This window comes from Teleopsis dalmanni, chromosome 2 (assembly GCF_002237135.1).
Source record: "Teleopsis dalmanni isolate 2A chromosome 2, ASM223713v2, whole genome shotgun sequence".
Taxonomy (NCBI): domain Eukaryota; kingdom Metazoa; phylum Arthropoda; class Insecta; order Diptera; family Diopsidae; genus Teleopsis; species Teleopsis dalmanni.
This window is the reverse complement of record NC_051847.1, coordinates 126251902-126273909: the sequence shown is the minus strand read 5'-3', so window position 1 is coordinate 126273909 and position 22008 is coordinate 126251902. Positions and strand designations below refer to the sequence as shown.

The window sequence follows — 22008 nt, the reverse complement described above, 5'->3', positions numbered from 1 at the left end:
TAATTATTAATCAATTTAAGGCACTGTACAATAACTGTCAGTGGCATATCAAGCAGAGTGGAACAACAAAGTAAGTTCTCTCACCTTTATTATTATGTATTCACCCAAAACATACCATAATAACAAATGGAAAAAACTAATCTAAAACCATACAAAGCAGTTTTTGTTTTGAGTTCTTTCGAGTTAACACATTGCTTAAAAGTTTCAATGAATTTATCGAGCCAATTTATATACTAATCATCCGGAATTACATCTGCTGTGTACTCGAAACCTTTTCGTTTCATTGTTCATTTTAGTTTGAGGAATAGCTAGAAGTCACATGTAGTCAATTAGATAAATATGGTAGATGATCAATGAATACTCGCATGATGTCTTTTTAGGTCAAAACTTCACACGTAACGATAGTTCATGTAGTTCCTGACAATTTTTTTTATCGTGCAATTAAAACCAATTACTTTACTATCAAAACTATTGTCTAATTTATCGAATCATGATCTAAAATCATAATGTAATTTTTAGGAACTCATCGAAGATTTTCAGAACTATATTGGCTTCTTGGTAAAAATTCCAGTTTGTCAATAGATAACAAAATACTAATTTACAAAACTATTATTGTTCCGATCTGGAAATACGGAATTGAAATATGGGGAACCATCTGCAAGACTTATATAAATACTATTCAAAGACTCCAATCAAAAATCCTGCGAACGATAGTAGATGCTAGATAGTATATCAGAAACGACGATATTCACAAACACCTGAATATCCCTACTGTACACGAACAAATTCAAAAAAGCAGTGCTAACCACTTATCTAAATTGCTTCAGCATTCAAACCTAGAAATGAGAAGACTTCCTGCCTTGGAACTAGGGTACAAAAAACGTCTTAAACGTACACTTCCAACATACTTAAGTATTAAGTATTAAATTAAGTTGAATCCTTTACTTTAATTAATGTTTATTAATTTATTATTATTATTTATTATTTATGTATTTATCTTTTTTATTTATTATTTATTTATTTATTTATTTATTTACTTATGTATTTATTTATCTATTTATTTATTTATTATATTTACTTATGTATTTATTTATCTAATTCTTTATGAAATATATTGAAATTTGTATGAAATATATCATTATCATTAACATGTTATTTTAAATGATGATTTAAGATAACTGAAACTTCCAAATTTTCATTTGTTAAAAGAACAAATAGATATCTAAGATAGTTGTAATATCAATGGAATAAAACAAAAAAAAAAACAAAAAAAAAAAAATATTATTGCTATGTTTTGTACATATATGCGTATTTGCTATAAATTTTTATTTCAAGCTATTTTAAACAATGTAAAAGTATAAAATTATTTTATAACATAATAAAGACTTGGGCAAAATAGAACTAATTTTAAAAAATGTATATACTAAGAAATATCTAACATAAATATCATTTTTAAAACTCAACGGTCGAAAAGATTTAAAACTGAAGCAAATTGTTGCATCGAGATGGAACAACACGTAATTTTTGATTCAACAAAATAATTAAACGCAAATTAACACCAAAAAAGTTTACGTTTACTTTTTAATATTTACATTTACCGTTAATTTAATTCCCTTGTAAGCATAAACGTGTCATTAAATGATATTTTATTGTTAGTTGACTTCCTAAAAGTCTAAGAATTAATCATTTAAAAACATTTTATTTCAATAAACAGAACATTTTTACAATGGAAAATAAAAGACCTGAAATTAATGTTAGTAAACGACAAATAACCGTTAAATTTTGAAAAGATGACGTAAGCCAACGAAAAATTGACGTAAGCCAACGATATTGGACGTTAACATTCATATGTGCAGAGAATTATGAATAACATCCAGGAGACGGGTAATTACGTGTCTAAACCTCGCACTTGTCGTCCCTCAATTCTGTCAATTGAATTGACCTGGCATAATCAACCAGGTTAAAGTAAATCCAAGAGTAACAGCCTCCGAACTGTCTGAACATATTGCAAGATACTTGAAAACAAAATATGTTCTGATGCCGTGCGGAAGATTTTGAAGAAAAGCATGTATAATAGAATAAAATTATTAAGCTTTGCAACAAAACATGTAAATAAACCTATGAAGTTTTGAAAATGTGTTATTTTCTCCGATGATGGTTAATGTTGCATATTTGGAATCAAAGGTACAAAACTTGTGTGAAGAAAACATGTACAACCTATGTATGATAAACAAAAATTGTTTTTAACATGAAACATGATGGTGGAGGCGTAATAGTTTGGGGGTGTATAGCAAGTAATGGTGATGGTAAATTTGAATTTATACAAGATATAATGCATAAATATGGGTATCTAAATATGCTAAAAAGAAATTTGAAAAAAAATGACAGAATATTAGGGCTTGAGGCACCTCAGCATATAGCAGCGATCGTACGGATTTGACTGCTGACCCAGACAACTAAGAACACTATCAAAATCACCAGACCTTAGTCCTATAGAACATGTGTAGGTTTATTTGATAAACAAGATTCACCAGCACACGATTTCCAGCAAGGATATGTTAAGAAATGTCATCAAGGTAGAATTGAAAAAAATAAAGGCACAAGACACTGCCAAGCGGGTTCAGTCCATGCAAAGACGACCAAAAGAGGTTATTAAACGCAGAGGTTATCTCACAGGCCATTAAATTTAAGATTTCTGCGAATTTTAGTTGTTTTAATTAAAATATTAAGATGTGAACGAAGATATTTTTTGCTTCAAAAATTGTTGCTTTTGCATATAATTGAGTTTAATTTTTTTTTTTAAATAATAATTGTTAATTTTTTATGTTTCAGAAAAGAAAACAAAAATTAATTTGAGTAAAAATTAAATAATTTATGCGAAATTTAAGAAAAATTTTGTGGGTCAACGTAGACTTTTTCTGCTATATGTATATACAGTGACTCCATCGCATAATCGGACAAGCATTTGTTCGATATAAATGTGCTCTAAACTTTAAAAAAAATAGTAAAAATATGATTTTTTTTTGCTTTAATTAATACTTAACATACTTATCTATCTAAATTATAAAAAAAAATAAAACACTTCTCGTAATAACTATTAATTTAAAGTAAAAAACAGAACAAACAAAATTTTTTGGGTTCAGCGTATAATCGGACAAAATTAAGCAACCATGTTAAAAATGCAGAAATGTGGCATTTAATATTTTGTTGAATATCCTTTGTTATCTAGAATGGTCTGAAGACGATTTGGAACTGATTTTACCAATTTTTGACACACTTCTGGCTCAATTGAGTACCATGCTTCGAGTAAAGCCTGCTTTAGCTGTACAATTGTGTTAATTTTTTTTTGGTTCACTCTCTCAACTAATTCCTCCCAAAGATGCTCAATTATTTGAAGGTCTGGGCTCTGTACAGGTGTGTCTATGAGTTTGGGCCAGTTATGGATCAACCAATGCTTTGCTACGCCTGACGTATGCGTGGGATCGTTGTCCTGATAAAAATTAAAATTTTCTGCGATACTCAACTTCTCTGTACTTTGCTTTGCATTCTGTTTCAGAATGTCGAGGTATCCAGATTTGTCCATTTTACTATCTATAAAATGCAAATTACCTACTCCCGCACTCGACATACAACCCCAAACCATAACAGAGCCTCCTCCATGTTTTATAGTTATTTTTGTATTGTGATGATTGAATTCTGCATTTGGTTTACGCCATACAAACATCTTACTATCAGATCTATTCAGATGAAATTTACTTTCATCAGTGAACAAAACCTTAAAAAAATGAAAATTATCAATGAAAATGTATTTAAGATGATTTACCATCAATTTACTTGATTCCAAAAGCCTTCTGTTTTTAGTAAATATTCCTTAGCATATTTTATTCTTTTGTTTTTATTTTCAATACTTATAAACGGCTTCTTTTTGGCAATTCTTCCGTGATAATCGAATTTATGTAATATATTGCGAATAGTATTTAAGCATATATCTTTCCCAGGGCGGGGTTTTAATGATAATTTAAGGTCTTTTGCGGTTTTGAAAGGATTTTTCTTTATTTCTTTCAATATCGAACGCTCTTCTCGATCATTTAATATAGTGCCTTAAGCTGCTCTGATCTTACTCATCATGGGACCTCTTGATAATGTCTTGAATAGTAAATTGACTTATTCCAACTAAATTGACAATTTCTCTAACGGTCAATTTAATTATTAATTGCCTAATTTCGACAGTAGATTGCTTTCCATTTAGTGCTATTTTAATACTAATTTATGTTACAATTATATAATTTATAATTTATATTTACCTTAATGTAAAAAACATTGTTCTGACAATTATTATTGTAGTTTTGAATTGCATATTTGTAAAATAACAGTATTTTTATCATGAATGCTTAATTTTGTCCGATTATACGTTGAGCCCAAAAAATTTTGTTTGTTCTGTTTTTTACTTTAAATTAATAGTTATTACGAGAAGTGTTTTATTTTTTTTTATAATTTAGATAGATAAGTATGTTAAGTATTAATTAAAGCAAAAAAAAATCATATTTTTACTATTTTTTTTGAAGTTTAGAGCACATTTATATCGAACAAATGCTTGTCCGATTATGCGATGAAGTCACTGTATATTGTACATATAATATTATTATGTAAATGAAGCGTCAATGTAGATTTAAAATTTCGTGTAGCGAATATCTAAGCTTTGATAAAGCTAAAGATAGCATATACTCTTGTTTTTTTTTTTTTCATGGTGGGATTTGGATTGGGCTATCTGTTAGCAGTTTGACTCTTCTTTAGTTTATTATGTAACTACCTATTTTTTATGTATATGAACTAAGCTTACCAATGCCTACTGAACTATATAAATTGAATGGAGCTTACTTCCAAAATTTTAAAGACTTCATTAATAGTACAATTTAATATTTTTTTCATTTTTTCTGATACTTCTTTCGCAGTCCATTAGATAAACATGTTTTGTACGTCCATTTTTAAATAATTATGTCAATTAATAACTAACGAAAGTAATGAAGGAAAAATATACATTGTAATTTACTTTAGCATAACTTTTTATATACGCAATATGCGTATGAGATAATGACAAAAAAAACATTATTTACTATTGCATTTCACTATATTATATGCCTCAATAGAATTTAGTTTGAAAAGTTATTCGGGATAATGCAGGCTAATAGATCATTTCACGTCTCTTACAGAAAAATTAAAAACATTAAATCGAGACTGAATTGCGGTTTAGGCACACGAACGATATTTATATTGAAGTTTTTCGGTTTTCAGAGTTACAAATATAATAAAAAACTGAACAAGTTGGAGCAAGGGCAGGACTACGTTATATACAAAATTTTGACATATTTAATTAAAATTGTTTGGCTTTGGGCTCATTTCTTTTTTGACGATATAAGTTTTGACTTTTTTTATGATTGTTTATTCAATTTGGTTCAATGCAATAACTATTATATGCAATACCAAGCTATAAAAATTATTATTGTTATACAACGTTCCATATCACTTCTCATATTTTACTACAAATTTCATTCCAAACAACAAGCAAAATTCGTCATATTTGTTTGTAACAAATTGTTAAAATCTAATAAAGTCTTAGGTCAGAAAATCAATTTCAAAATAATATATGAAAATTTGGATATAAAAATTGCATTTAAAATCAAACAATTAATTTTAGTTGTAGAAATTTTGTCATATGTGTGCTATTTTTTTTACCTGCCAATTTGTTATAAATTTTTATTCGAAATAATTTTCAATACAATACAAACTTATCAAAATGTATTAATAATACAACAGAGAAACATTAATCGGTTCGCTGAACTTATTTTAAAGGATCTGGAAACTTCAAGGAATATCAGGCGTTGCCACAAGGAACTAAGAAATATTATACTCTTAACGAAACATCTAGAGAAATGCCAAAAACTGTTTATGAAAAACATGAATTGGTTCAACTGGATTCTGATTTCTAATATCTTCAGCTTCATTTTCAATACCTATTTATGTTTAGACTGCATTATATACGTCAAAAGTGGCTATCTACCCATTTCAAGAAGCTTATTTTACTATGTGCCATTTATAATTAACTATGCCATAAATATATTCATTCTGACAAGTCAAAATGAGGATTTCGAAGAGTCACGAAGACTTACAAAAGATCTTATATTTTTAATATCTCTTAAGCTTCAAAACTATTCAAATCAAAAGGAAAAGTTTTATGATTGTGAATATTTGGTAAATGAAAAATACAAACACATATCATGATATGTATTGAACTAACGACTCTAATTTTAGGTACAAAATTTATTTTCGGGATTTGCTATTATGTCCAGTTACTCCCTCAGATTAACGGATGACTTAATTTTAAATCGTAAATTCATGCTGAATTTTTTCATAACGGTTTTACTGTATTCCATAACATTTCTTCAATATCATTATGATCTTACTCCAAAGCATATAGATTGCTTGCTATAACATCATTATTTGTATATAAAATAAATTGTAAAAAATTGTAAACCATTTTTAAAATATTGGACTAAATAAATAAATAAATTATATTTACTCATAGTAGAATTTTAGTTAGAATAAAGTAAAAGGATTCATGTTAATAAAGTACTTAATCTACTATAAAATATAAATATTCATGTCTTTTTATACTTAGAAATTGACTAATATTTTGATTAATCTCAAATACATATATATATATATATACTTAAAATATATAATTAAAATTGAGGTTTAAAGTGAACCACTCTTCAAAAAAGGCATACAAATCTTAGAGGAGCATTTAAATAGTTGTTAATGTTGAAGGAGCCTATGTTAATGAAAAAATTTCGCATATTTAATCGGTATAGTTTGAATAAATACAGAGATGATTATGAATACGAGTATCTATATTGAAAGTAGGCTTCTATGATTTCGCATCAGTCGTTAAGACCAGCTTGTGGCCTTAATGGGCACTTGCTAATTGGTCAGCCCTTCGAGAAAGCCATTGCTATCTATCAGAGCAGTACTATAATGTCTCTGCGGATTGAGGGTCGCCAATAGTCGGGTGGATGAGAAAGAAGTTTATAGCAACATCTGATACAAAGACCATTTTTTGAAGTTAAATTTAGTTTGACATATTAGTATACACTATTTGTTCACATTCACATTATAATTCTAATGAATTCTAAAGCTGATCAAACTATGATTGGATGTCCCGTGTATGCTGCAATTAGACTGTACTCAGAGTAAATGAAACTATTGTAACTACACCAAAAAATTTTAAATAGTTAATAATGAACTTCTTTTTTAATTTTGGATTCCTGTTACATATACACAATATACTTCGTGATCAAAAAAGAACGAGAATTTTAATTTTATTGCATATCGTACGATTAGTTTTTGTTTGGCGTCTATACAAAGAAGACGCAAAATTTTCGTGTGGCGATTTTTATAATGGATCAAAAATTGGACCAACGTGCTTGCATTAAATTTTGTGTGTGTCGCAACCACGAATATATGAATGGTTTAAAAGGTTCAAAGACAATTTCCTTTTTTTTGATATCAATATAGTTTTCTTCAAATCCATTTTTGCCGCACTGTAGTCTTCGATTTCTGTAATGGATATGTTTCTTCGTTTATTTTCTCCGTCAATCGCCGTCTCTTTTGATGGCAGTTGTCCCATTTTTTCTATCGTCTAATTTACTGCTTTTTTACTACGGACACTATAGTATAGACACACGTGACTGTTAAAGCTACGTTTGTTATACTCCGTGCATCCTAGATTCAATCACTATTAAAGCCCTGAATCTTGCCTACCTATATCTCCCCACAGTTCAGTCACTCAACACTTATCATCACCGATTTCTAATTTAATTTGTTCTTACCTAAATCACTCAAAGCTGCCGTTATCTATACACAGAGTTCCTCGAAATTGTTCACGTCCGCTAGCAATTACAATTCTGTTTAATTTTAGATTTTTTTGTCATTTTTTAAACTTCCGTGTTTTTTTTTTTTTTGTTTTTAACTTAATAAAATAAACATTCAAATTTATAAATTATTAAATTTTGTTTAGATTTCATGTGTATTTTTGTTTAACAAAAAAAATATTAAAGTTTCTTTTTAATTTTCATACAGGGACGACGAAGTAAGACGAAGTAATTTAGGTAGAAGAACGCGAAATGCTATAAACCAAACCAACGATCGAAATGAACTTGAAAGAATTCGGATATCACAAACGCGTGAAGCGCGAGCGCGAAGGCAATGGATTGATTTGCGCAAATGACCAAGTGCGATCGAAAAAATCGAATTATTGCGCTTACCAACACATTTTTCAATTCATTTTTACATATAAGAAGACAAGAACATAACCAGAATAGATGAGTTTGTGTGTTGTAATAAGTTGTTGATTATTGGAGGTATGTTTATTAAATCCCCATGACTTCCTTTGCAGATCATTATCTCCACTATCCAAGCGAACCACCTACTTTTTATATATTTGTCACCTTTGGGTTTCCACTGCCCCTTTAGATTATTTTCCAATCAGGTTTGAGCCCTAAGTTCGCGTCTTAGTTTGGCACCCTCTGGCGGACATCCCAATCAGGGTTTTTTAGTGGATCCCAGAAGGGTGGCCAAAGTTTTTGTGTAATAATAAATTTTGTTTTCATATTCAAAATTTATTATTTATTATTATTTTTGTTTTTATCTTTATAAGATTTTTATTTTCGAATTTATTAGTTTCTTCTCATTAGGATTAGCAGGAAGAAATCTGCACATTATTAGGCATCCAAGAATGCCGAGACAAAAATAATTTTGAGACTTTGTGTAAGCTGTTTGAGCTCAGTTTAAAATCTGAATTTTATTACAATTTTCCAATCTATTTATACAAAAATGTTTTACAATGCTTTACAATGATTTACAAATATTTTCCTGATAATTTTAATTGCGGCGGCACTAAAAAGGTTGACCCACGACAATGCTTAGAAAATATTATGACACATTCAAGTGTGTCATATCGACAAGTTCAGAATAGTAGCACAGAAAAGAAAAGTGTCAAATAGCAATTGCATACTTGCTATGACCAAATATTCTACTTGCATTGCGGTGGTTCTTCCGTGTGCGATCGCATTACATTAGTTAATATAAAATAATTTGTGCATAAGCACTTTCAAAAATACATGACATAATTTATTATTTGTTTTTGTTTACATTTATATTGTTGCGCTATACACAACACCTCTACCCTTTTAAAAAAAAATTTTATTTATACAATAAAGAAAATTTTTTATGATAATTTGAATTTTGAAAACTTGACATTGACAAATTTTTATTTTTTAAAAATAATTTTACAAATAAATGTAATAAAAATAATTTTTATTTTCTTATAATATTTATATTGTTTGTAAATTTTTCTTTAATCTATTATTATGAACTATCTTTATTTTATCATTAATTTCTATAGTGGAATTTACACCATTTCTATCAACTATCTTATATGGACCATGATATGGATTCTCATGTTTCCTTCTATTTTCTACTCTTAAATAAACTAAATCTCCTACATTAAATAAGAGAAGAGAAGATACTTTGGTCACCCCACACACCAGGGTGACTGTTCTGTTCAAAAGATTTTTTTACCCCGGCTATAGAATAGGTAGAAACAAAAACTGCCACATTCCAAATCTGTTTGACAGAACGAAATCTGTCGGGTCCGCTAGTATACAATAATAATTTAATTTCCAAATTTCGCGTTTTGTTTCTGAGAAAAACTCGTATGCAAAGATTAATATTAAAATTAAAAGTTTCATAAGAACACTTATTAAACTTAATAACACAAATAGTCACATTAATAAGTTATCAAACTCTTATGCACATTTCATTTGTATTTAGAACAATGAATATTTAAAATTTCTTTTAAATTTTCATACAAGGGTTAATGTTAAAATTTTCAGTTTTATTTATACATATTAATTACCAAATTTTTAAATTTTTCACGTTTTATTTCTATTTTTAAATAAAATATTTAAAGTTTAAATTTATTTATTTAAATTTTTATTTTATTTTTTTGTTTTTAAATTTATATTTATGTATACATAATAATTATCAAATTTTTAAATTTTTCACGTTTTATTTCTATTGTTTTAAATAAAATTTTTAAAGTTTTTACTAATTTTCATATAGGGATTAATGTTTGAATTTTGAGTTTTTTATAAATAATAGTCAATTCCTTTTCAAATTTAATACACGTTTTATTTTTATTAAACAAAAAATAATATTTCAGGGTTTTCTTTTAAAGCAAATTACATACGTTGATTAATATTAAAATTACTTAGTCTTCGCTTTTATTTAACTTAAATTTCACTTAATTTACATCAAGTACCTTCTAGTCTAATGCCTAGAGTCTTACGTCGAAAGAAAAAAAAAATCACCCGGATTCCGATATTTTCCAGAACTATTTCACTGCACTGCGTCGAAGAAAACAAGCCAGCTTCTTTCTGGTGGACGCACTTAACTTTAATGCGTTAAAGTTCAACGATCGTTGGTCGAAGCTCATTATCTGATCCCTCTGCAGTGCACCAAGCGAAACTCCAACTTTATGACAAATTTTGTTTCTTACTCATGTGAAAGCCGGACGTTATTTTTGCCTAAACTTTGTTCTAGTTCCACATCAGTTGTACGAAAGCTTTTCTCGTTTTGACATTTCTTCTATTGTTTTGTTTTGATTTATTTATTAAAACGTGTTGTGCCGATCCAAAAGGTTATTTTATTTAGTGCATAAAATTTGTTTAAATAAATAAACAAAAGGTTTTGTTCCAGAAAAGATAACATTCAAAACGATAGTCCAAGGTATGTGTAACATTCTTCCATTAAATCATATTTGCGTGCATTTCTTTTCCAGAACATTTCAGGTGTAAAAGTTCTGTTGCTGCGGCAGTGGATTTCGGTGAGTTGATTAAATTAATGTTTTTAATATTATTTAACAATTTTTATTCTCACAGGTGTCTTCAGATTTTTTCAACCAATAATTTATTCAAGTGAGTGACAACTTCTAATATAACTGAACTGTGTTAGAAATCTGTATCTAATGTGTTAGGCGTTGTAACGATTAAATTTTAAGCGATAAAATTTTAGTCGTAGCATGTTTTTCTAATGAATTTTCTAACTTAAGTATTATTTAAAAAATACAACGATCAAAAATACTATTAAACTAATTTTTAAATTAATTTTTAATTTAACGAAATCATGAAACAAACATCCACACCAATAGCTGCTTTAACTTTAATAGATGATGAAATATAATAGTGAAAAAGAAAATATATAACAGTTCTTATTAGGATTATATTATACGATATATGTATTATATATCATATCATATAAACAAAACCCAAATGTTGATGTAGAAATTCAGTGTAAAGGTGATCTATTTTCGACATAGCCAAAGCACTTATCTTTACTTGTAAATTTTATTTTTTCTTATTTTTCGGGATGTTTATTAGCAGTTCGACTCTTGTACATTTTAATACATTACTACCCATATTTTATATATATGAACTAAAACCATGTTTCCAATTGTTTCATTTAGACAATTTAGCGCATTAAGTCCGCTAATGAGGTTAATTTACCATACTAAGAGCTTTCATATAAACGAGCTGATTATAAATAAATCAACTGATTTAAGCCGAAAAATATCGAATGCAACATTTAAACCTTTTCCTTTCCACAAAGAAGATTCCAAAATTTAAAATAGTTGTCATACGTTTTATGTGTAAAATGTATACAAGCTCAATCACATGCATAAATCAGCTTATGCCAATAGAAACGACCAAAACTGAATTTAACTAAATGACTAACTAAATGAATTGAAGATAGCTTACTTCGTAATTAATATGATTACAAAGACTACATTAGTAGAACAATTTATTATTTATTATATTCTACAATACATAATATTTATTATATGACTATATTATAATATATGATACTGACATTTTTATTTTTTCTGATACTTCTTTAGAAATCCATTAGCTTAAAATTATTTGTATGCCCGTTTTTAATTAATTGTGCTAATTAATAATTAACCGCAGTAATGAAAAGCTTAAAGGAAAAATATACGTGGTAATTTACTTTTCCATAACTTTATATATACTATTTATAAGTTTAAAATAATGACAAAAAACATTATTCAATATTACATTTTAGTATATTATATGTGTCACTAGAATTCAGTTTTACGAGTTATTCGAGATAATGCAGGCTAACAGATCAATACGCGTCTCTTGCAGAAAAACTAAAAACATTAAATCGAGACTGAATTGCAGTTTAGGCACACGAACGATATATATATTGAAGTTTTTCGGTTTTCAGAGTTACAAATATAATAAAAAACGGAACAAGTTGGAGGAAGGACAAGACTATGTTATATACAAGATTTTTACATATTTATTCAAAATTTTTTGGCTTTATGCTCATTTCTTTTTTGACAGAATCAGTTTCGACTTTTTTTATGATTGTTTATTCAATTTGCTTCAATGCAATAATTTTTATATGCAATACGAAACTATACAAAACATAATTGTTGTACAACGTTCCGTATCACTTCTCATATTTTACTACAAACTTCATTCCAAAAAACAAGCAAAATTCGTAATATTTGTTTGTAACAAATTGTTAAAATCTAATAAAGTCTTAGTTCAGAAAATCAATTTCAAAATAAATTATGAAAATTTAGCTATGAAAATTATATTAAAAATTAAACTATTTATTTTAAGTGTAGAAATTCTATTATATATGTGCTATTTCTTTTACATGCCAATTTGTTATACATTTTTATTCGAGATAATTTTCAATACAATACAAACTTATCAAAATGTATTAATAATACAACAGAGAAACATTAATCGGTTCGCTGAACTTATTTTAAAGGATCTGGAAACTTCAAGGAATATCAGGGATTGCCACAAGGAACTAAGAAATATTATACTCTTAACGAAACATCTAGAGAAATGCCAAAAACTGTTTATGAAAAACATGAATTGGTTCAACTGGATTCTGATTTCAAACATCTTCAGCTTCATTTTCAATACCTATTTATGTTTAAACTGCATTATATACGTCAAAAGTGGCTATCTACCTATTTTAAAAAGCTTATTTTACTATGTACCATTTATAATTAACTATGCCATAAATATATTCATTCTGACAAGTCAAAATGAGGATTTCGAAGAGTCACGAAGACTTACAAAAGATCTTATATTTATAATATCTCTAAAGCTTCAAAACTATTCAAATCAAAAGGAAAAGTTTTATGATTGTGAATATTTGGTAAATGAAAAATACAAACACATATCATGATATGTATTGAACTAACGACTCTAATTTTAGGTACAGAATTTTTTTTCGGGGTTTGCTATTGTGTCCAGTTACTCCCTCAGATTAACGGATGACTTAATTTTAAATCGTGGATTTATGTTTGATTTTTTTATATCGGTATTACTATATTCCATAACGTTTCTTCAATATCACTATGATCTTACTTCAAAGCATATAGATTGCTTGCTATGACATCATTATTTGTATAAAAAAATAAATCGAAAAAATTATACACATGCATTCTTAATATATTGGACTAAATAATTAAATAATGGAATTTTATTTACTAATGGTAGAATAAGTTAAAATGATTCATATTCACAGGTAATAAACTACTTAATCTACTATAAAATATAAATATTCATGTCTTTTTATACTTAGAAATCGACTAATATTTTGATTAATTCAAATATATATGTTAATATATATACTTTAAATTGTATCTAATAATGATTTACATACAATATAAATATTATATTATTTCAACGTCAAGTATAATTCTCCCACTGCTTAGGTTATGATGACCAAATTATATAAATTAAATTTCGAATTCATTATTTCGAACTCGAATTTCTAAATAATTATTCATAATCATTACCAATCTTTGTGCAACAATAAAATCACATCTGATACAAAGGAACGCCTACTTTGTGGTTAAAAATAAACCTTTTTGCAAGAAAGGCATAGGAATGTTAGAGGAACTTTCATTTTTGTAAAAATAGCTATTATGGCTTGAATAAGGACATAGACAAGTGATTTAGATTATGAATATGAATACCCTACTTAAGTTTACCTACCTACTTAATTAATATTTGTTTGTAACAAAAATTAATTCGAAAAAAATTGTACTAGAATAACTATTTATATTTTGAGCCTATTAATGAAAAAAATGCTACCTTGTCGGTGAAAATTGCTTTATTGTTTCTCGAAGTATACTCCTTTATGATTAATTCACTTTTGCATGCGTGCGAACCATTTGTTAAAGGATTTTTTTTAATCTTCTTCAAACACCTTCAAAACATGCTTAATAAATCCAACAACGCCTTCTTCCGCCGACAAAAATCGTTGTCCACGCAGTTTACGAGGATTCTTGATGTTCGGGAACAAGAAGAAATTATTGGATGCCAAATCAGGGCTGTACGGTAGATGACTCATCAATTCGATTTTTTGAATGTTCAAATCGTCGCACAGTGGGGTAATTGACCCTGATTTTGTGGATTAATTCGAAAAATATATTTTGGATATCGTAGTCATATTTGATATTAGGAGAAAGTAGATAAAATTCTGCAACACTGGCTGAAAAAATTAATGTTATATATATAACGGTATCTCTATAGCACGCTTCAGAATTTACATATTTATTCATTGTTAAGCTGTGTCAAGAGTGCGCTGAACATTTTTTAGTGATTTGAAGTGCTAATTGAAATAAAATTTTATTTACAAGTAATTTTTGAATTATGGAACCTTCAAGCTCAGGTATTTTTCTTATATTTAAATGAATTTGCGATTACAGAATAAGTGCATAAATAATTAAAAAAAATTTATTTGTTATAGTCTTGAAATTACATGTATTTTCAGGAAATTAATAGACATAAAGTTATTTTTGCAGTAAAATGTACTAATAATTCCAATTTATATGTAAAGTATATATATTTGACTACCACGTGGCAAAATATTAAGTTGCCCTTTTGTGCCTTTTCTGAAATATTCAGATTTTAGTGCTGCAATGTCTGCACCAATTTGCTCACTGTAATTAATAATTATTGTATGTAAGCAAACATTGTTGGTTTAATGTGTTTGTTTCTTCTTTTGTTTTGTTCTGTTTTTGTAATAAGTAACAATAAAAGTGATGTCAACGTAATTTGCGAAAGGTGAAAGGGGAAAAAAATGTGATTTCTAAAAGTTATCTGATAATAAGAAAATGTATTCTCTTTATAGGAACCTTATCAAACACTATTTTCACGTCAGACGCTGTATGATATTATGAAAAACTCAGGGTTTGAAGAGAAATTTCAATTCTTAAAAAACGAAATTAAAAATCGTACTGGTGCGGCAGACGAAGGCACAAATTTGGAAGGCATTTTAAAAAACGTTGGACAAAAGCACACAGAGTAGAAGATCGCTTTCTCAAATTAAACCGTAATTGGTTAGATTCATCTAAAGGATTTACTTCTTATAATAAATGTAAACGCGGTCGTAAAGAAACTACATTTAAAGAGTGTAATGTATCCACTAGATACACAAAAAAACCAAAATTCTACGAGAGAGTTATTCACTGCCTATGCTTGCTTTTGCTACCAAGGTAAATTTAAAAGCTGCAGGAAATGTTGAGGGTTCTAAGTTGGTATACGAATTATCAACATCTTCACCAACAAGAGCAGTAAAGTATAAAAAAAATTTAACTGAATCAATGGAAAAAGGCAAGAAAATCACGAATAAAAAAGCGTTGGCTATAATTGTTGATGCTCAGTTAACGCGGCATCAATATAACATCATCAGGCAGGCTGCTCCAGATCGTTTTCCGTCATATTTATCGGTACAGTCAGCTAAAAAACTTTGTTATCCACATTCCGACTATATTAAAATATCTGAAACTTCGGCTGAAGTTAAGTTAAAAGCACTTCTTGACCATACTGTGGAGCGTCTAGTACTGTTACAAAATTCCGTTATTGTTACTTTATGCGAAAAAGAATTAGCAAGTTTTTGTTTACAAACTAAGTTGGGATTTGATGGAAGCTCTGGCCATACCTCATTTAAACAGGCCTTTCATGGACCAAATGCCAGCGATGCTGCTGTTTTTATAACGTCGTTTGTTCCATTAAGGTTACTTTGTGGTGACAAAATTATTTGGCAAAACCCGAGACCATCTTCTACCAGATTTTGCAGATCCTTTAAGATGTTTTTTAAAAAAGAAAGCGCAAGCGTTTGCAGAGAAGAAAAACAAATGGTTGAAGAAGAGGTTCAAAATATTGATAAGTCTATTGTGGTATTCGAAAACAAAACAGTTGAAGTGAGACATAGTTTTCTGTTAACAATGGTAGATGGAAAAGTATGCAATGCCTTAACTGAAACAACTTCAACGCAAAAGTGTTACTTATGCGGTGCAACTAGTGCAAAGTTTAATTCAGTTGATGAAATGATTGCTAAAAATGTTGAAACTTCTAGTCTTAGTTTTGGGTTGTCGGTATTGCATGGTTGGACAAGGTTTTTTGAATGTCTACTGCATTTATCATATAAATTACCCATAAAAAAATGGCAAGCAAAGTCAGAATACGATAAAAAAATTGTCATGGAAACAAAGAGACGTATTCAAAGATAGACTTCAAAGATAGAGCTGGTTTAATCGTTGATCAACCAAAACCTGGATTTGGTTACTCAAATTATGGGAATACAGCCAGAAGGTTCTTTCAAAATGCAGAGCTACCGGCTGAAATCACTAGTGTTGATTTAGATTTAATAAAAAGGATGCATATCATATTGATTGTTGTTTCTTGTGGCCATGAAATAGAAATTAAAAGGTTTCGATGTTTTGCACATGAAACTGCTAGACATTTTGTATCCAAATATGCTTGGTATAATATGCCTCCTACGCTACATAAATACTTTATTCATGGTCCGGAAATAATATCGCACGCTATGTTACCAATTGGCCAATTAACGGAGGAAGCGCAAGAACCTCTTAACAAAGAATTTAAAAAATGTAGAGAACATTTTACACGTAAATGTAGCAGAGAAAAGACCAATTACGATATTTTGAATAGGTTTCTCATTAGTTCTGATCCCGTTATTTCAAGCCTTAGAAAACTGAATAAAAAAAAGTTTCAACATATACCACCATTAGCTTTAGATCTTTTAAAATCACCACCTGTAAAAAATACTAATTCCCAATGTATCAGTGATCATGACGATGATGATGATGATAATGGTGATGATACTGACAATAAGGATTATATTTTATAATGTATATATGATTACCGTAAAAGTAACCAAAATTCAATATGTTAAAAAATTTGTAAAAAAAAAACAACAATAAAAAAAATTTTTTTTTTATATTCTTCCGTTCTATATATATATATAAAGTAGTCAACAATCAGCTTTTCAACTCAGGTGAATTGATCGCCATTTTAAGGGTCTTTTACCCCACTGTGCGTCGGTTGTTAGACCAAATGTGTGAACATTCGCATTGTCTTAGTGGAGATGGAAAATGATCCGACGACGCTTGTTTGTTTTCCGTACTTCACTGAAGACTTCCGATAAACAAATGGTTGTGTACCATTCGGATTAACCCATTGACGTTCCTGTAATGAAAAAGTTTTCACATAACCTGTTTCGTTACGAACTGTTTCGAGTGCGAATAACTTTTGTTGGATTTGCTTCATCTGCTGCTGTTTACATTCCAAGTAATACGCATATATCCATGATTCCTCACCTATTTCTCATAAATCTATTAGTCAAAAAATACAGATAATTGGTTTCGACAGAAATATTTATAAACTGGTAATTAGAGTAGGGTAAAGCAAAATTTTATTTTTGATTTGTATCAATTTCTTTTTTAAATCTAAGTACTACTACAACTGCAGCTAGCTGGGAAAAGATGTAACTTTAGAACCTCACATATATATTTAGCCTGTGTCGTAAGGAACATATTTAAAATGGTTTACATCCTACATGCCTACTGTAAATCTGCATAAAAACCAAATCCATGTAATAAAGCATAGGACCAAAAGATCTATGTATTAATTATGGTCAACCGAATTACTCTAGCCTGATCCTACAGATCAGTAACTGCGTCAATTTTACTAGCAAAATAATGTGCCAAAGACTATCATACAAAATTTATATAAATATTCACCTTCCACCTTATTATTAAAAATAAATTAATTACATTATTACAATTTAAAACAATAAAAAATTGTTAAAAAAAAGGTTAACATAGCAATTCTTATATATTGTCATCATATTAAAATATCAAAATAAAATATTATAAAAATCGGAAAAGGAGTATATTTATACTATCAGACAACTACGTTGATTTTCGTCAAAATAACATCTAAGTCGCATGTGTGAACGATATATAGACACAGTTCAAGATTTTTGATTTCTGCGTTGAGAGACATAGCGATATCGGTAACAACACAGAATACCATAGCAATAAATTCGGAACATTGAAAATCTGCGTTAAATCGTTAACAATCATTGAGCCTTAATTAGTTGCAAAACCTTTCTATAGAATACATCTTGGGCTTTTGGAATACATCTTGAACGATAAGAATAAATCTTACTTCAACACAAAGTTGCTGCAGGTTACATACGATAATTACAATAACGAAACTTAACCCAGCAACTCCATATTTGAGATTTCAAAATAATATTTTAATTACAGAATACGTTAACGACACCTGATATACCAACTAACCGGATATAACGACTGTTTCTTAAAGCCAAATTTGATTTGCCTTACACGCGTACTACTTACAGACTTTTATAACTATATGGATATAACGACATATCGGTTATTGCGACCGTACTTTTTTAAAATGTTGGTTCTGAATAATGGGTACAACCATCATACAAAAAAAAATGTTGTTTATTATTTAAAACAAGTTCTAGTCGATATATAATTTTTATTTCTAGAGTTTATATAACCGCTTATAACGAACAAATGGAGTCGATCCGTTCATTGTCATTATAACCGATTCTGACCACAGAACAACCGATGATCACCACAGAACACGTAAATATAAATGCATTTTAACTGTTCGTCATTTATTTAAATGTAGAAAACAACTATTGAATACCTGCTCAACTTTAGAACGTTTTTTTCCTATTTTACACACAATCCAAGCAATAAGTATTAGTATTACCTAGTATTATTTACTGGATTTAGAGTGGTCTATGTTAAAAGTAATCTGAATATGGTTCAAGTTACAAAACTCGTCGTACATTGGACTTTATTGCATTAGTTTAACTATAAGTCTGTCTTAAGTTCATGCGTTGCTGGATAATACGTTAACAGTTTATAAGTATTTCCACGTCAATGTAGACACAGATTCCACTCTACTGTTTGTGAATTCACTTAATGGCCAATAACATTTAAGTGCATTAATAACATTTTAGCACCTGCCATTAGACGAATTCAGCGTCATGTATGCATGTAAATGCGTTTATGTACTATTGTACAAAGTAAATTGAAAGTACCAAAATATTTGATTAGCATCGTTAAATGTTAAACTAAATTAAATGAGGTGCTAATTATACAATTAAATTTTGGCTCTCTCGGCGCTTGCATGCAGTGAGCCACTAAAAAGCCACAAAATTTTTATGACCACATCGGGTACCGCCGCTACCACAAAACATAAAAATAATGAAAATTATTTGTTACATAAATTGTTGGAAGGTATTATATACTACAAAGTAAATAAAAACATTTAGAAAAAAGAATTCCAGCATTTTAGTTTGTAATCAATATGCCAGTTGTGGACAAGTATAAATCCGCAGTGGGACGCTAATGTTAATGGCAGCGGCACAAAATGCTATTATGAACGGTAGTGAAAAAAGGATCATAAATCAACTATTTATGCTCGGACAAAAACAACAAATCTAGTGGCTTGCATTAATTAAAATTTTAAATAAATAAATATAAATATGCTATACGCTGCAAAAATTCTACACAAATATAATGCAATATATTGTAATTGTTAAAATTAACAAAATAACGAACACCAAATTAATAAAAAATAAAATATCATTTTTAAAATTTAATATGAATTTCAGTTCATAAACGAAGTCATTCTTACTTAAGTGAAAAAATTCAAAATATTTTTAAAAATGCAACAAAAAACTTTACAAACTTATTCAAATAAAAATAATATTAAAATTAAATATATTTTGTTAATTTTATTCCCCATTTTCATATATGCTTTATTTAAAATCAATTCGGTTAAAGTACACAACGTACCATTAGACTTAAATAAAACACCAGTACACATTTCATACTCTATGGAAACAAATCTGAACTCGTCCGCAGTGTCGGCAGGAGAAACTGATTTTAATAAAATCTTATTACAACAAGTAAAACAAAATATAGGAAAACCGCTCTCTAACACTGCAGAACTAGAATCGAAACAGCAAATTATACTTGGCAGCACTGTAACAGTGAACAGATACGATGATAGAGCCACGACTCGAAATGACTTTACTGTCGAAACAATCGCAGGCATCCATAATGGATTTCATGATAAAATTAATTTAAGTAATCAACAAAATGAATTAGTTGGTCACAGTGCAAAAACAACAACAACAATGCTGCCAATACCGTTGCTAGCTAGAGCAGCGACAATCCCAAGACCAAATCTTGAAACTATTAAAGTACACACAAGCAGCACAAAGACTTCAACTTCATTGCCAGTGAAGCATCAATTCGCGGAGTCAACATATTATGAACGTGTTGAACTGTTGGAATCCATGTCCCAGGAAAAGCGACAAAAATTGTTATTACATCGCCAGAAGCGTTATTTAATCTTTCCCGAAGGCAGTTCGTTTCAATTGGGTAAGTTGATTATATTAAAATTGCTTTTGTTTTAATATTGCTGGATATTGCTTTTCTTGTAATTTCACCGCATCATCAGTAAAATCTTTGCTGGAAAGGAAATTAGTGTTTATTAATTGGTTTTCTAAACCAAATTGCGTGCAGCTGCAATGATAGCAAAGTTAAGAGAATTAAAAAACAAATAAAAAAATTTTAAACTTTACGGTCCATGTCAAGTTGATCAAATGACAGCAAATGCGATTAGAAAAATTAAAAGAGAAATTTGTGTCTAATTTTAAGAAAATTTGCCCTCTGAAATATTAGAGTTGCCAAAAATATTTTTTTTTAGATTATTCTTAATACTGACCTGATTTAAATATAATTATTTCAGACAACATAAAATACTCAATCTAATTTACTAAAGCATTAAGATACCAAATAGAACTAAATAGAAATATTTTTATTATTAATGAAAAAGAATTATAAAAAATCTAACAGCATTAGGCGATATAAAAAGTATCCGCAGTTTTTTGGTAAATATTTTAACAAATATTTTCCATTATGAAAATTTATTTTAATTAAGTATATATGTTCCATAACTGTTTACACCATTTTGCAATTTTTCTGATTTTTCTGTCGTTTGTCGGTAAAAAACTTGCCTAAGAGATTTTGAGAGACCGAAATAAATAGTAGTCAGATGGTGCAAGGAATAGGCTATATTGTCAATGAATTATAATTTCCCAAGCAAATCCCATCATAATAAAACATAACTTCTTTTCTGTTGACCAACTCTGATCACTTTTCCTTGATTCTTTCAAACTAGCGTTCGATTTATGAGCAGCAGGGGATCGAATTAACCGCAGCATTAAGCGAGAGCAACTTGTAACAGACAATTTCCTTCTAATTCCACTAAACATGCAATGTAATCTTTTTGTCATCAATCCAGGCTTTGAAATCATTTATAAAGCATCACCGAGTTTTGAAAATAATCACTTGTGTTGGATATTTTGATTTACTTCAAAAATGGTTCCGTTTCATGGTGTTTTAGCAGCGTTTTACTAATGATATTTCGGTCAATAAAATTTAATACCTCCGACTTTCTCCCAACAGCT

The 22008-nt window shown here is 28.8% G+C and overlaps 1 protein-coding gene and 1 pseudogene across 1 annotated transcript in view; one reads left to right on the top strand and one right to left on the bottom strand.

Annotated features, from left to right (window-relative positions):
* Positions 1 to 16473: 16473 nt before the first annotated feature.
* LOC119675660 lies at positions 16474 to 17328 on the top strand (annotated as a pseudogene).
* Positions 17329 to 21041: 3713 nt separating this feature from the next.
* LOC119675659 (acetylcholine receptor subunit alpha-like 1) overlaps positions 21042 to 22008 on the bottom strand; it is a 14766-nt gene continuing 13799 nt past the window's right edge. Inside the window, exon 3 of the mRNA XM_038086865.1 lies at positions 21042 to 21061. Within this exon, the coding sequence (XP_037942793.1) occupies positions 21042 to 21061 (20 nt within the window). The remainder of the gene's footprint in view (positions 21062 to 22008) is intronic.